Here is a 17,321-nt window from a genome sequence, read left to right on the forward strand (position 1 = left end):
AAGATGCCAATACACAAACCTAGCTTGAGACTGAACCCCTGTTTACCTAATTTATGTGAATTTTTATGTTATACATTTTCATTTAGGAATTTTCAATTCAATAATAACACTTAAATATGAAATAAATACACAAGAAGTTAATTAAAAAACATATACGGGTATATTTATTTATAGTACTTAAATATATTCATTTATATTTATTTATTCGAACCATGGAACTAAGCAATAATCATTGATCGTTCAGACGTTTTATTTCATCAATATTAAATACTAACCTATATAATTATGTATCTCGAGAGCAATATCCGCCAAACAAGAAGTCGATCCGAGGCAGGACAAAACAACGTCCTGATTTAAACAACCGCACCTTTGCCTAATTTTGTTTTCAAAAAATTGTGTGCCCGGGCGACAAGCGATAGAAGTGAAACTTAATGATTGTATTGGAATGATTTACTTTGGGTTAATTTTTTTTTTTAGATTGGAGAGGGGAGCCTTTATCATCAAAAATTGTTGACCAATGTACATTTGGCTTAAGAAGAGTTAGGAAACAACTTTAAAATATCTGTAAACGGATAGAAAATGGCTAGAAAACAAGTTATACAGTTGTAGGGTAGAAAATACGCAAAAAAACACCTAGAAAACTTTCCAGAGCTTCTGACAACGCAGTTCTATTTCACATTAAAAATATTTCCGCAAAACCTGAAAGCCACGCTTAAAAATCAAGACCTACTCGTACCAGGTAGGCATAAATAAGCAGAAGGAAATTCAACTGCTAACGAATACGAGTTTGTTTATTGCCTGTTATCGTGTCATTGGTTTGTCACTGAAAAGGTTGCCGATCCACCGTTCAAGGCCCTCAAATAAGAAGTTTCACTTCAATAAAAACATTTAAAAATTAAGAAATAAATTAAGTCAGCTATGGACCCCTTTTCAGAAGAAATAATAGCAAACCAGATATCGTTGACAATATTCACTTCAAAGAAACATACAATGCCAGTTAAAATAATTTTTTTAGATGCTACCAAATTAAAGAAACAAACAAATTCATCCAAACAGGTTCTCATTTCCGCAAATCGTAGCGACTTCACCGATTCTTGCACCGTCAAGGCTTACCTTAAGCTCGAAATCAAATTCCCTGTTTGGGGTAATGTGGAATCGGGATTGGCAATACAATTTACAATTCCGACTGTATATCTACATAATATTGTTATTGCTGCGCGCGTTGGAAGAAATGAAGTTATCGCCGTCTGTCTAGCCAGCTTGATAGCCTTGAGGCGTTTTTCATTACTGTGTCTGTTTCAGAATTGGTTTCCATGCTCTCCGTTTTGGTCCTTAAAGCGCGTCCTTGCCGCATCGATGCGCTTCGGCTTTAAAAATTGCGCACCTTGCATCCAAGCAACGAATGCTGCCAATGCAAGGACATCCAAGTGGAAGTGGAAGTGGATGTGGATGGGGATTCGACGGCTGGGGGCTGAGAATGTGGAAACAGAGCAGGGACACGGGGCATGAGGCACGGGGGACGGGGCACGGGGGACGGCTGGTATGGCTGCCATCTCGCAGCTGTTGCACTAAACTTTTATTGTTGTGCCGCGCGCACTAAATTTTTATGCAGAACACCGAGGCTTACGTTCAAACATCTACAAAGATACACAAAAGGATACACACACACACACACACATACATATATATAACGAGAAATGCCCATGTTGGGCGAGCTGGCGGAGATTGTATGAATTTAGCGCTTCCACTGCGTTTCCTTGTCAGCATCAGCAACATTTTAATATGACCCCATATCCGCCTCAGACGCCACCAGACACGACCACCACCCCCATTCCACCATTACTCCACCATTTCTCCATTTCTCGGCGGCGGCATGTTGTGCCATTTACTTATTGTTCTCTCTCTTTCTCGCTTGTGTCCACCACTCTCAATTGTGTCTCTCTCTCTCTCACACTTCCACTCTCTCTCTTTCGTTGCAGATTTGCTCATCGAAATGCTGGGCGTATTGGCCAGCTATAGCATAACGGTAAAGGAGCTGAAGCTCCTCTTCGGCACCATGAAGGCATCCAATGGCAAATGGCCGAGGCATTCGGCAAAATTATTGAACGTATTACGGCAAATGCCGCATCGCAATGGGCCGGATGTGTTCTTCAGTTTTCCAGGGCGTAAAGGATCGGTAAGTGTTAATGACAGCTAAAGCAATATGTATACGAACGAACATATATAACAACAATAACAACAACAAAATTAACAACTCACCATGCAATTCGCAAGCAGCGCGTATAGTTTGCAACCACGCCCTATAAACCGCCCACAATACAGCGCCACAATAGTGAACCACCCCACCTGGCGAACTCATCGAAATCTATACGTGCCATGTAAAGGCATACTACTTATAAGTATGTAATAAGCAGGAGAAGTTGTAGGGTGGTGCGAAATCAGAGAGTTGTATTATTCCTATATACTTGTAGTACTTTTGATTGTTTGAACTAGATTCGAGGGATTCCCCTCTTCTTACTAAGGATAACAAATAGTGCAGAAACCAAACTCTGCAAATAGACATCATGTTTTAAACTTCACAGTCAGAATTGGAATACTTTTTTTTAAATCATTAATAAATAATTCTGAAACGTCATCGTATGGTACCAGAGATATCAGCAAAGAATAACGAACTCTAAATGCTTTCGAAAATATCCTCTTTTATTGCACTTTTCTATGGAAATTAATTCAGATAGAAGATAGAACTGTTGTGAAAATTGTGAATATTGAAATCACAGTGAGAATTGTAAATAATTTTTTTTAAATTATAAAAATCAATTATTAATTCTGGAACGTTACCATGCCACCAGAGATATCAGCAAACAATCACGAACTCTAAATGATTTCGAAAGTATCATCTTAGGAAATTTATCAATAGAGAGGGATTATGAGAGTTTAGAGACAAAGTCATAAAGCCAGCGCTAAAGTTAAGTTTGTTTATTAAACCTTACTATTACTACTTAGTTAAAATTTAGTTTCTATAAATTTACATCAGAATCGTCTCTCTGGGTGTTTATACAACAGCTGTGGGCAGAGCTGCAGGCAGAGCATGGGCAGCCATTTTAATTATAGCTATAACTTTCTTCAGAATTGGCATACGGACAGATAACCACAAACTGGATGTATATGCCAAATTTGAGTTCAAAACTCTAAGAATTACGGGAGTTGTGAAGAACACGAATTGCGGCTGAGTGGAGGGGTAAATCAGAATTTAAAAATCAAACTTGACCTGCCTAGGGCACGCCTCCTTCTTCCTGTTACATAAATTCGCACAAAACTAGTATAGCCTTTTACCCTTTGGCTATAAAAAAGTCAAACTTTTTGTAAACAAATTTGCCAAATAGTATTAAGATAAACAATTAGTTCAGCTCTTTGATGTTGAGATGAACCAAAACAGATGCCACTATATAGAATTTCCAATTCATGGTGACTTTTAAATCACTGCCAAGATACATGAACAATCATTTCAACTTTTCGATATTAAAGAAAATCCAAAACAATTGCTACATACTATATGTAGTGTCTAGGAGCTCGAAATCTAAACTCCTACATCCCTCATTAATTCATTTTGTAGTTCGCATGGGAACATGACGGCCCAGTTGATAAACTATATCTTTGTTGTAGTTCGAAGCAAAGCGACACAGTAGCTCTAATAGATGGTTGGGCGTTCCCCATTCACCAATGTACTTAGGCACCTCTCCCCTCCCCATTCCGCCACCTGCCCCGTTCGTACATTTCCGGGGCTTTTATTTTATTGCTTCGCACTTAAATCGAATTCAACTGTATGTCCAACTTGACTGTCTGCTCGGTTTGACAGTTAATGTGTGTCTGTCTGTCTGTCTGTGTATATGTGTGTGTACAAATGTATTTATGTCTGTGTATGTATGTATGTGTGTGTGTGTGTGTGTGTGTGAGCGCCCATAAACACATAAAAAGTGCCATAAAGTGAATTGGAAGTCAAATGCGACATGCGTCGCATCGAATTCTGAAACTCGCAATTGTCACAAAATGTCCAATAAACCGACCAAGAAGCGTGTCGTCCCACTCCCCACTCCCCCCTTGCTCCCTTCCCACCCACGTATAAGGGCGATGCTAGAGAAACATTTGTAGCAAGCGCCCCCTGTTAGGCCTCTAAACCCCTACACCACCCAACTGCCACCCCCACCATAGGCTTAATGTAAAAGTAGATTTTAGGCGGGAATTTTTTTTTTTTTTTTTTGCTCTTCCTATCATCTTCTATTCTCGTTTTATTTTTCGCTTTTTTGCTCTCTCTTTCTCTATCTCTGTTAATTTTCATTTAGCGCGCTTTTAGGCGTCCATATTCCCAAACTATCGCCTTCGCCCACTACGCAACGCTCGTTTAATGTTTATAATGACGTTGTCGGCGCTGATTGTGTCGATGATAATGATAACGATGATAATCATGATAAAGATGATGATAAAGATGATGATAAAGATGATGATAAAGATGATGATTATGATGATGATTATGATGATGGGTATGTCGTTGTCGTTGTTGATGATGCGGCGATGTCGATGGCGCTGGCGCTCGCGTTGGCGGCGCAAAAGTAATGAGATTTCTGCCAGCTGGAAACGTCCTCCGGTCTGCCAATGTCAGTGGATTGGATTTCGCAGTTTCGGTTCAGCAAACAACTTTGCGCCCACTGTCTGTGGCATACAGCTACGGCCTGTGGCTCTGACTCTGCCTTTGCCTCCACCTCCAACTCGGCCTATGACGCTCTGTCTGTATCTGTGCATGACTTGGGGCCAGTTTGCTGTAAAAATTATTTATAATTGTGCCATACTGAAAAGTTGAAACCGTGCGGCGAATTCTCGGCCCAATCGTCGTTGGCATGGCCTTCGAAGCATGACAAACAAGCGAGCAACCCATCCAACCCACCCAACAACCGACCATCCGACAAGCTACAAAGTAAATTTCTGCGGCTGGAATTGTTGCACATTTAGAACGAGAGGCAGCTGTGGCCATGTGTTTCTATCACTCCACGAATGACCGAGTTAATGACTGAGCGATGGATACTAAATGATTGAACGAGAAGGATTCGCGCTGTCTTCCATTCCGTTGGTTGGCTGGCCTTCACATAGTTTGACCGTGCAGTCGAACGCAACTGAATGCAAATTAATGATGGAATGGCCTCCATGTCTTTGACAGTGACACGGCCCGAACTCAGTTGAAAATTATAATGTAAACGAAACAAATAGAGAAACTAAAGTCGGGTGTCCCTACTTTGAAATACTCTGTATTTATGTGTAGAATAATTATAGAAATTTAAAAAATTAGGAAAATGTGAGCAACAAATTACCTCCTTCGATATTCGAACTCACGTAAAGGGTGAGGGAATAGGAATTGTGTCTATGCAAGTGTGTACATGTCTATGCGTGTCTGTTCGTGTCTGTGTAAGCATATATGCAGCACAAAGTTCAACCAAAGCAGCGGCAACAACAACAGCTGCGGGCGGCGCTTGAGCAGAGAGAACCTATTGTATATAGTTAACTTCCTTTAAAATCGGCCTATCATGATGAAAATTAACATACGGACTAACTGAATAAAGTTACCAAATTTTAGTTTGAAATTCCAAAAATTGCGGGAGTTATGGAAAAAAGCACGAATTCCGGGGGAGTGGGGGGTGTATCAGAAAAAAAACACAAACTCGTCCTTTCTCGAACTTAGAATCTTGATACCAAGTTTGGTTATTCTAGCTCTCAGTATACCCGTTCACCCTTTGGGTACTGCATATAAATACTTATACAAGTATGTACAAAAAAAGGGGGGAAAAATAAAAGGCATATAATAAGATAGAACTGCTGTAGGAATTGTATATAGATTAGAGATTGTAACAACAGAAACATACTCGTGTATATACTTGTAGTATGTCCATTCGATATGTTAGCATCAGAATTATTAAAATGTTTTCAACATATTATTGCATTCATTGAAAATTGAACACAGGAAACATTTTTGAACAGATAGAGCTTCTTTGATAACATAACTTTGTAGAATTTCGCACTCGAAATTCAAATATTTGTATTACCTTATGTTCAATAAATTTTCCTTATTGTAGACGTTCACAACTTTTGTGAAAAATATCATTTATTTTCGATCCGATTTGAGAGAAAAGGAACTCTAGTTAACTTGCTAGTTTCTGCGCATAAATATAAACATTAAACTTGCCCCTGAGAAAGAGTGTGGGGTGGGGGATAGTGTGTTTCGAAATTGTTTTGTAACTGCTGAACATAAATATCAATTTACCATTCCAGTAACTGTTCAGGCAAGTTCGTTTGCACATCACTCCGCTACGTAAAATTTGAAGTGAGTTTTTGCAGAGTTTTCGATTACCGAAGGCATGAAGAGATTGTAAATTTATGAACTGAAAAGTAAACAGGCGATGCTTGTGTGTATGTATCTCTGTCTGTGTGTGTGTTTGTGTGTGTATGTGTGTGTGTGCTACCACAAAATTCATGATAAATCAAATATACTCATTTCCTTTTAATTTGCACTTCATTCCTGTTGCGACTGTCGTTGCCGCCTTTACCTGCCTCGGTGTTTCCTTTGCCGCTGCTTGCCTTTAGCTTCAACTATTTAAATTCCCTTTGCGTGTGTGTGTGTGTATTTTTGTGTGTGTAATAGGTGAGTGCGTGTCTGTAACAGTACAGAAGGAACCGCACCGGACCGCACCGCACCGCACCGCACTAAACCAAACCGAACCAAACCAACCAGTGACCAAAGCTTACCACTACGAGTAGCAACAGAAACCAAACGAAGCCAAAAACTCATTCGAAAATCTTTTAACAATGTGCTAGAAACTTTGATTTATGTTGTTTGCTTGGTTAGTGCGGTGTTTGGTTTAGGTTTGTCGTTGCCCTTTAACCGGATATACGAGGTACGGGGCCAGACCATTCATTGATGCCATGTGTTGCATATTTTAATGTACAAACGGCAAACAAAACATTCTTCGCACCGAAATGCCAAAGGCGTTTGCCATTGTTAACAGCCAATTATGCGGCTTATTTCAAGTTAGTTGCCCAACATTTCAACACAACAGCCTAGCCTGATAATTGACTTTTAACCATTTGGGATGAGTTCCTTTTGTTTGGGTGGCCCGGCTGTTAGCCATGACTATATTTGCTTTAATAAGCTGTATTTACAGAAACCTTCAATACACATTAGTTTAATTTGAGTTAATTAACTAGCTAACTATTTATTTGTTTGTATCCACAGGCCATGGTATTGCCGCCGCTGGCTAAATGGCCATATGAGAATGGCTTTACCTTCACCACCTGGTTTCGTTTAGATCCAATCAACTCAGTGAATATTGAGCGCGAGAAGCCCTACCTGTACTGGTGAGTATTTCTTACTCTACACTACTCTACACTACAAGTAGTAACAATTGCTAATGTCTCTCTCTAAACCCGTCTCTGGCAGCTTCAAGACATCCAAGGGCGTCGGCTATACGGCGCACTTCGTCGGTAACTGCCTGGTGCTCACGTCGATGAAAGTCAAGGGCAAGGGTTTTCAGCATTGTGTAAAATATGAATTCCAGCCACGGAAGGTAAACAAAAAACCACCCAACACTTTTCACAATTTTCCATATACTTGCGTATTTTTCCTATACTTTGCAGTGGTATATGATCGCCATAGTGTATATATACAATCGTTGGACAAAAAGCGAAATCAAGTGCCTCGTTAATGGTCAACTGGCCTCGTCGACCGAAATGGCGTGGTTTGTTTCCACAAATGATGTAAGTAACAATATAATATATTTAAAACAAAATTGGTTTATTTATTTATTTATTTTATCTATTTACACTCTGTCTTACGACAATAAGAAAATTTTAATTTCAGATTTTCTATGTTATGTTGAAGTAGTATTTTTATTATCTATCCGGGAGATCGATAATTAAATTAAATAAAGATAATTTAAAATAATTGACTTAAAAAGCAATCAGATTTGACAGCAAAAAATTAAATTGGAAGCACTGCATCCACCTCAATGTTTTGTAGTGTTCTCCTGGTTGGTTATAACAACCAAGAGCTTGAGGCAGCAATACCAACCAATAAATGCACTAAGGATCATGCCAACTGTTAAAACTGAGTTCAAAATTCTTCTCAACTAAGACTGATTAAAAGATGCCACAGTTATCACAAGATTTACTTGTAATAATTAGCCACCCTAGGACAGATCTTAAATAAAAATTAAATACTTAAAAGAAAAAAACTTGTATAAATATATAATTACATTAGGAATAAGTTTTGAGGGAGATGTCTATAATGATTCGTTCATTCATTCCCTTCCCGCAGCCCTTCGACAAGTGCTATATTGGCGCGACGCCCGAACTGGATGAGGAGCGCGTCTTTTGTGGCCAAATGTCTGCAATTTATTTGTTCAGCGAGGCGCTGACCACTCAACAAATATGCGCTATGCATCGCCTGGGGCCGGGCTACAAGGTAAGCGGTCGTTCAGTCTATTCTTCTTCTTCTTCTTTGTTTCTTTGGATTAGAGTGCACCAATTATGAAAAAGAAAACGAAAAAAGCAAAAGAATTGCTGCACTGCACAACACTGCACCACTACGCCAGCCGTGTACTGTGTCTCCCGTCTCTGTCTAAAATGTAAAATACAACAATAATGTAACGTGTTTTTTTCTCGCTCTTTCTTTCGTTCTTTCTCTTTCTCGTTGCACACACACACACACGCACACACACACACCAAACTGCACAAAAATATTGCGATACACAAAATTATTCCACACACGACCGTGCTTTTGTGTGTGCCTGTTTGTGTGGCTTTGTGTGTGTGTGCGCGCACCGCCCGCCTTTTTGCACTGCCTCCACCAACAACAACAACAACAAATACAACAACAACAACAATTTGCTGTACACAGTCGCAATTCCGCTTCGATAACGAGTGCTATCTGAATCTGCCGGACAATCACAAGCGGGTGAGTCATTTTCAACTGCCAGCCAGCCTGGGGGTGGTTGGCGGCGGTGGCCTTGTGCCGAGTGCCGGTACAGTTGGTGGTACATCTGGTAATGGGGGTTCGGCCACCACTGGGGGTAGCAGTGCCACCTCAGCCGCATTGACAGCCGCCCAACAGCAGCTGCTGCAGTTGCAATTCCAAACTCTGGCCGCCGAGCAGGAGGCGCGTGCCATTGACTGGGCCGATGAGCGTCTCGATTTGAATGCAGCCTTTGCCAAGATTCGAGCCGTTCTAACGGCACGCAATGCGGTCACATTGGCGGCTCTTACTGGCGGCACAACAACAACAGCTTCGACAACAACATCAGCGGTGGCAGCAGCAGCCGCAGCGGCAGCAGCAGCAGCAGCAGCAGCCTCAACCACGAACATCCCGCCCGATGCCGTTGATAACAACAACAGCAACACCAGCGGCGGCAACAACAGCAACAACAATTTGCACGCTCCAGCGGACGATCCACTCGGACATTTGCCGACTGGAAATGCTTCTTTCGGTATTTATTTGCTTTTATGTTTTGCGGCTTTCGATTTTGTTGCACTTAGTTTGTTTATTATTTTCTTCTTTTATTTCTATACGTCATCATTTTACTTCTTCTGTCCCCTATGTGTGTGTGTGTGTGTATGCCGCGCTGTGGTGTATGTCCCACAGATCAACTCCGTCGCATGTCCAGCGCGACGAGCTTGAATGTCAGCCACGGCAGCAGCTCCGTTGGCATCTTTGCCGGCGACACCGAGGAAATCAACCAGCTGAAAGCTGTAAGCAACAACTTATACTTATGTGTTCTCCTAATTTCTTTTATGTTTTATTATTAGTATTCACATTTTTTATTCCGCTTATTTAATTTGGTATGTGGACTCAAGCTTTCCATTTAAGCTATAAAGAGTACAAGTATATTTATATTTATATATATTTTTATTTTTATTTTTTTCTTGCTTTAATTTAGTTGCAATTGCAGTCCTCTCAGAACATGAAGACGAGCTTTTCCTTTTGATTCATTCAATGTTCTTTTAATATAGTAAGCTGTTACATGTTTGACCAACACTTTTATCTACTACATAAGTACAATGAAGAATATTCTAATCATTTTCCTTCTGCTTCTTTTTCTAAAATGAAGTAAATGAAAAAGATTATTTTTCTGGCACTAAAGTTATGGTCAGACTGGCAAATAGTTGGCACACAAAACTTTTGGAATCTCACGAATATATCATGAATAAAATGAAAAAATTAATATTTTGATTAAATAATGCAAAAATGTGCGTTAAAATAATAATTTATGCATATGATAACCAGAAAAACTTCAACAAATCCAACTCAGTTCCATTTCAAGGCGAAATAGTGCGCGGCAATAATGAACGTGTAGTCGAGTTTAGATTGCGATTTCTGCATACGCCCTTGCTTAAGATATTTTTTATATCATATTAGATTGCAATCTTTCCACAATATTTGCACGCTTTATTATATTTTTTTAATATACCTCCAATATTGGTTACAAGCTATTTATTTTCTATAATATGATACAAGTTTATTCATAGTAACTTTTTAAAAGACATTTCTGATGTCTTCTTCTGATAGTCTTCCTCATTATACGTATATTCTCTCTCGACTATAACGTAGGCATTATCTACTTCATGTTCCCCAAGTAATTTTTGAAGACTTTTTTAAAATTGCTTTATCTATGGAAATCAGTTTCCTCAACCAATTGAACATAATAGTAAGGCACATAAATTTTATTTTATTTTTCAATCAACATTTAAATAAAAACAAATCTAATTTTGTGTTTTAAGAAGTGTGTTCATTAGCTTGATTGATTCTAAGACAGTTTTTGCGCCGCAAAGTACTTTTAGATTAATGATATTTGCAGTTTTTTATGTCTATGGATAGTCAGATAAGCAAATTGTGCTGCACATTTCATTAATTTTATATAATTTGAATTAATTTTGCGCTCAAGTTTCCAAACAAATAAAAAAAAGAACACAAAATATACATATTTACTTATAAAGGCAGACACACACATGCCCCTCACAACGAGCCGACGGACGGAAAGCCTTGTCAGCACAATACTCGAGAACTTTTTGTTAGTTAGTCACCGATATTCCCTCCCGCCTCCGGCCTCCGTTCACCGTCCCCCATGCATGGAACCAACGACCCTCCGATACGGCGGCCACTTAACCGCACGCCAATTAAAAAGTTGCCTGCCTCGACTCGACTCGACTCGACGTCCACTCGAATGCGATGTCGTCATCGTCAGCACCACTGCCCTCATCGTCGATGATGATGGCGTTGATATTGACGATGACGATGACGATGGTGATGGCGATAGCGTTGGCGGCGACTGAGTCGTCAGGCATTTCAAATCCGCAAACCAATCAAATCAAAATGTTCGTGGCGCCTAAGAACTTCAAAGCCAATCAAAACGTTCCCATTCATTGAAGCGCGCAAGGCAGTTCAATTGAATTTTGAGAGCACTCAAGCTGTTATGCCCCAAGCGTCGTCCATCGACGCGCTTAATTATGAAAATTAATTCACATACAGTTTTTAGTTTATGCGAATATCTAAGGTCTGCTACATATTTTAGAGCGCACAATGAGCTTTATGGAAATAATTTTAGTTTACAATAAAAAGTACTTTCCAACTAGCATTTCATTCTTCCAATGAGCTGTTTAAAAAAAGATAATCTGGTCCTTCCATGAGCATAATTCAGACACCAATTTTAAAGAAAGAGCGAATTGCGCAAATTAATTAAGTTGAGTTTACACATAGTTAAAAAAAAAACACAAAAACTATGCATTTCTGAAACGAATATGGATTTTTATAGAATCGGTAACAGGTTACAAATATCATTAAAGTGAAATATAATTCCGATTGTTTCCCAAAATAAATAGCAAAAAATAAAAGTCGAACCTGATTTTTTAATTCAATATCTATTCAGCCATATTTTTTGGCCATTTTTTCGCAATTATATCAAATACCCAGCCATAGTTGCTTCTTCACGCTCTTCACAATAAGTCATTCAATAATGTTCCAATTGTTTTATAAAAATATAAATGTTTTTTTTTCAAAAAAATATAAATTTCTACAAGGCATAGCATTTAATGCTACCAGAAATTTCTACAACAAAAAACAATCTGGTCTCTTCATGCAAATAGTTGAAAAAAAAGAACACAAAAATGATGCTTTTCTGAAACGAATATAGAATTTTTATAGAATAGGCAACAGGTTACAAAATTCATTAAATTGAAATTTAATTCCGATTATTGCCGAAAATAAACAGCAAATAAAAAGTGAACCTGATTTTTTAATTCGATTTCTTGGCCACCTTTCCGCAAATATATTAAATACCCTACAATAGTTTTTTCTTCACGGTCTTCACAATAATGAACGAATTGTGTTATGCCTCCGAATAATTTTGGGCAAAAAGTTAAAATTTGAGGAAAAATGTAACAGCTTTATTCAAATTTTTTCGATTACTTTGGTTTATAACAATTAACAATGTTTCACAAATGTCCGTTTAATTCAAATTTCACTAAGCGTCCTCCTTCTTTGACTGGTCAATATCAATTGATTTTTGTTAGTGATTAGGGGGGTTCCTACTATCACCCATTCCTACAATATATGTATATATATTTTTTTTTCCTGTTGGTAGTAGTAGTATATATTTGTAAAGTGCGCGTTAACGCGCTTAAAGCACGTTGCGGCCGCTGTTTTGCTTTCGTTTTTAACAATGGCGCGGCATAGAAATTAATGTAGCATACTTTTAAGAGCAGCTGCACACAGAGCCCGCTCTCGCACAGTCCCCACCTGTACGCCGCCTACACAAAGCTAGGGAAATGTAGAGCTTGTGTTGTTGTTGCTATATATACATGCTTTTTAGAAATCTTGCCGCGCGTTCCATATTTCTGAACGCTAGCGCCTATTTCTATGGCACAGCGTCATCAACGTCATGCCTGCTTTCTTCTTCCATGTTCCATTTCACCATTTTGCTTCTATTTTTTCGCTTACGCTGAAAGCAAGGCGCAGTTCAGTTATGTTGTACTATTATTATTATTACTATTATAGTTTGGTGTATGGGCGCTCCCTTCTATGCGTTGAGAGTCATGCTTGTTTGTGTGTGTCTGTGTGAGTGCAGGTATGGAGGGCAGGAGGCGGTTGAGTTGAGGCAAGTAAAAGTGGCGCGCAAGTTGAGTTAATGAAAGAACTGTTTGCCAGGCCACATACTCGCACAAGCATAGAATATGGGGAGGGGGAATTCTATAGCTGTCCCAATGATGCAACTTAACTGCTTCATGAAACGGCAGCAAGTAGCAGCTTGCCGGCATTGCACTTTGCAGCACATTTTTGTGCATATGCTGGTGAAACGAGTAAAAACAACTTGGCCATAAAAGCCAGTGCAGCTTTATGGAAAAAGGAAGCGTATGCGACCGAATCTTATAGCCAACATATGCACTTCCACCACCTCCACTTGCTCGTCCATTCCTCATACAGTTCCGCACTCTGCAAATATTGCCAGGAGCAGCTGGTCTAACAGTTTAATTTGTTTTCAAAACTTTAAGTAAAACAAATCGGTTATTTCAAGCTCAAACATTTAACTGGTAACAAGAAATCCAACCTAAACAGAAACTTCTAAAAATTAGATCAAACAAGCAAGCTAAAGAGCATAAAGACTACTTGTATTTCCATTCAATGAAAATATGCCATCTTCACAACAACAAAAACAGTAGTTTTTGGTTTTTATATTTTTTCTTTTTGTAGAAACTTTTCATTATTATCTGTTTCTTAATAGTTACAATTATTTCTATACTGCTACAGTCTGATTTAGATTAAAAACAGCATTAGGTTCAAGTGATTATTGTTTGTTGCTTTAAATATTACGAAATAGTATTCGTTTTAAGATTTTGGAAAGTTGTTTATGTTTAGTCTTTTTTTTTTTTTGACGCAGCAGTAGCATTCCTTTTACAACCAAATATTAGTGATTCTGGAATTTAACAACTAATTTGATGTTGCAATTAAATTTCTCAAAATTAAAATATTGTGTTCAAATAGACTTTTCCGCCAAAAAACAATTGTCATTGCTTTTGAATGAAAACTTATCGAAGTACTTTTAAAATCACTTGGAATCAGTACTTTAAAGACTGAATCGAAATGCATTTGATGTCGATTTATTTAATTAAGGAAAACAAGTCGCAGAGATTTATTTATTCAATCTAAGAAAACAAGCTACTCATCAAAAGTTGTAGAAGTGTTTTGAAAGAAAAAAAAACAAACACAATCTTAAGAAGAAGCAGATGAAATGCCTGAGTTATCCTTTACGACCTTTGTATAATTTGTAGTGTCCAGTTTCCTACTGGGCTGGTGGTCTAGCAAGCTTTTACAAGTGTTGCATTTATTTTTAGCAAACGTTATCGCGCTCTTAGGTCACCTTGGATAAGCAGCCGTAGCATCGTATGATTATGCCGTTGTTACTTATCTTATTATTGCACCCACGCATATGCATAGCATTGTTGTTGATTTAGTAAGTTCGGCTTCGGCTAAGTGCAGCTTCACGCTAACTAGCGGCGCGCCGATCGAACATTAGTACAGCGACTTTTGAGCAGTGCTGACGAATATTTCTTTTGTGCGTGTATACCATACACATATATTTAAAAAGTTAAAGCGCATGTTCTTGTTACACAACATCTAAGTGCAAGTGGTTCCTGTTTATTTAAGCCGAGGAACAGAGCATTCGGAAGAACAGTATTGTGCAGTTTGTGAATTTTGGCCAGGTAAGGGAAGTTTTTTCAAGTCGGCCAGAAAAGTCAAGTGAATTCTTTTATTCACAGTGCTTCGCGCCTGTGCCCCTTTGGCTGGGCCACTAAAACCTTTTTTGCTGGATTTGAAACCTTTTGGCAGAGCACCTGTCTCGTGCCTGGAAACCCATTTTGGCTGATTTAAAATCGGACATAATAATATACCGTGCTTGGGAAACCCTTTTTGCTGGACCAAGTATTAGTGCCTCGGAAACTCTCCACGCTTGTTTCCTTTGATGGCTGCACTATTTTCATAGACGACTGCAAGCTTTTTATGTGACCAGATTCCGAAGAACGGACTCCGCATTGCCACTCCAAAGACAAGCTGCTAGATTCCCCACTATGTGTTAGGCCCATACATACTACTCTATGTTAGTTTTTCTTTGAGGCAGAAACGTGGCCATATAAATCGTATTAAATTTGTGCTGCGACACAAAAAGCCACTAAAAGTTACTGGCGGCGACCATGATGCTGTAATGGATCTAATGCTAAGCATCATATCGTCTATAAAAATTAGTTTTGTTTTTTTTATTTTTAAATAATGATTTAGTTTAACTTCCTTTAGTTTTTTTGTAATCGAACCTAAATTTCGCCTCACTACAAGGTTAAAGTTAGGAAGTATGTATGTAGTTTAAGATCATTAACATTTTTTTTGTGCCAGCAAGTCCTCTTGAGCTCAACGACGGCAGTGCATGGTAAGTGATTTGCATTTTTATTTGATCTTTTGACATCATACTTTCAAATCTGACCTTATTTCCAATTTACGTTCGATTCCACTTCTTATGTTGAAATTTAAATGAATTTTCTCTAATGTTTTTTTTGAATAATGTACATATGAGCCTTTTTTCTTGGAATGTTACATACGGTAGATACTGATGTGCTGCAAACTATTTAGTATATATACCTATATATATATATATAAGAGAATGTTTTTGAACTATAAATTATATACCTTTAACTTTGATATGAATTCGTAAATTTCCTTTCGCTGGTCCATCACTAATCAAGATGTCATCGCCAAACCCAAACTTAAAGTAAGATCAATTTGCTATAGGGGCTACCGACCATTATTCTTATTTCCGGTATGCCAAGGTAGGGTGGGTACAGAATAGGGTATACCTACATCTAATACCCTAGAATCAATGTACTCTACATTAGTCTGTTTGTCCGATTCTGTCCTGATTGTGGGAACAAATCTAAATACTCCATTGTTCGTTTTGCTAGTTTCTGTTTAGTGCACTTATTTTCTTGTAGTGGTGTGTCCGCTATGGTAAGGAGGAGAAAGAACCCCACCCCGTCCGACGAGCTAAGTTAGAGCAACGCAAGAAGTGCACGCCTCGAATCCTCCATAGCACCGTGAGAGAAGGTAGAGCACACTCGTTCACCCGCTCCCTCTTCACCAGTAGCTCCCAAATTTAGGGGCTTGCTTAGAACAATAACAACACATCCCGCCACACTACACAAGTGGCGCCCAACGTGGGGCTCATCGCTGTCAGCTGGCATGACCGCTGGCACCCAAAAGCAACACCAGTTCTCAACAGGTGGTGCCGTCCGAATAGATGATGCCCGAAAGATAGATACCCGAAAGCCATCTAGGCTGAATGCTCTTATATTCCATCCAATATAGTTTCACAATTTTGAATGTTCAGTAGATTTATATGTCTACAGCGTAGTGGTTTGGGAGCTCAGAACCTCGTCTCTTGGAACTGCGATTGCAATTCGGTGGTTTCGGATTGGTCGACCAGAGCGAATCTGTTCTCCGAGAACTCTCACGCTGAAAATGTATAATATCTAAACTAAGCTTGCATTTGATGTGAGTTTTGATGGCTGGAATTGCAGATCGCTAGAGATACTTTGGTGGTCTGACCAACATCACTGTTCAGTCTTATCGCAAGTAAACAATAGAATTCATTAATTGCAATAGTAGATAAGGCAGACGAAAACTTTTGTAGATTAGATTGTCCTTTTTTTTGGCTATGGTTTTGATATCTAGTAAGTGGTGGACCAAAAGTTTTGATTGTCTTTTTTTAATCAGAAATTTGTATTTATTAGTATAATAATGGCTGTGCAACATAGTAACGAAAACTTAGCGCAGTCTTTACAAGATTTAGACCCCTTTTGTGGCATTTGTCAGGAAACCATTCGTGAAAACGAATTAGTGGCAATTGCACCTTGCGAACACAAATTTCATAATCGATGTATAGTGGAATGTCTTCAAGCGTCATCGATTTGTCCAGTGTGCAAGCGAGTCTGTTCTGTAGAACAACTGACTTACATAAATAACAATTTGGCAGTGGAACTTCAAGAAGCCAGTGGTAGCAGTGGTACTCAAGCTAACGTGGCTACGGAAGTACTTTCCCAGGCACACGGCACTTTTAGAGCTTCAAGAAATAGAGGAGCAACTCCAAGGCGGGGCGTGCAAACTCGATCTATGAGTCGTGTGCAAGGAGATGCATTACCCGATAATTTATATACTACAGAAGGCAGGGCTATAGATCGCGTAGAAG

At 38.9% G+C, this 17,321-nt stretch overlaps 1 protein-coding gene across 1 annotated transcript in view; it reads left to right on the forward strand.

The window, feature by feature from the left end:
• The window catches only part of LOC115629716 (neurobeachin), a gene marked incomplete at its 3' end in the record, with an annotated part of 104,933 nt that overhangs the window by 62,628 nt on the left and 24,984 nt on the right, over positions 1-17,321 (forward strand). The window contains exons 4-10 of the mRNA XM_030526237.1: positions 1,980-2,176; positions 7,277-7,398; positions 7,481-7,607; positions 7,678-7,797; positions 8,357-8,503; positions 8,939-9,524; positions 9,680-9,786. Of these exons, the coding sequence (XP_030382097.1) occupies positions 1,980-2,176; positions 7,277-7,398; positions 7,481-7,607; positions 7,678-7,797; positions 8,357-8,503; positions 8,939-9,524; positions 9,680-9,786 (1,406 nt within the window). The remainder of the gene's footprint in view (positions 1-1,979; positions 2,177-7,276; positions 7,399-7,480; positions 7,608-7,677; positions 7,798-8,356; positions 8,504-8,938; positions 9,525-9,679; positions 9,787-17,321) is intronic.

The sequence above is a fragment of the Scaptodrosophila lebanonensis genome, unplaced genomic scaffold (genome assembly GCF_003285725.1).
Source record: "Scaptodrosophila lebanonensis strain 11010-0011.00,11010-0021.00 unplaced genomic scaffold, SlebRS2 tig00000163-arrow-arrow-pilon, whole genome shotgun sequence".
Taxonomy (NCBI): Eukaryota; Metazoa; Arthropoda; class Insecta; order Diptera; family Drosophilidae; genus Scaptodrosophila; species Scaptodrosophila lebanonensis.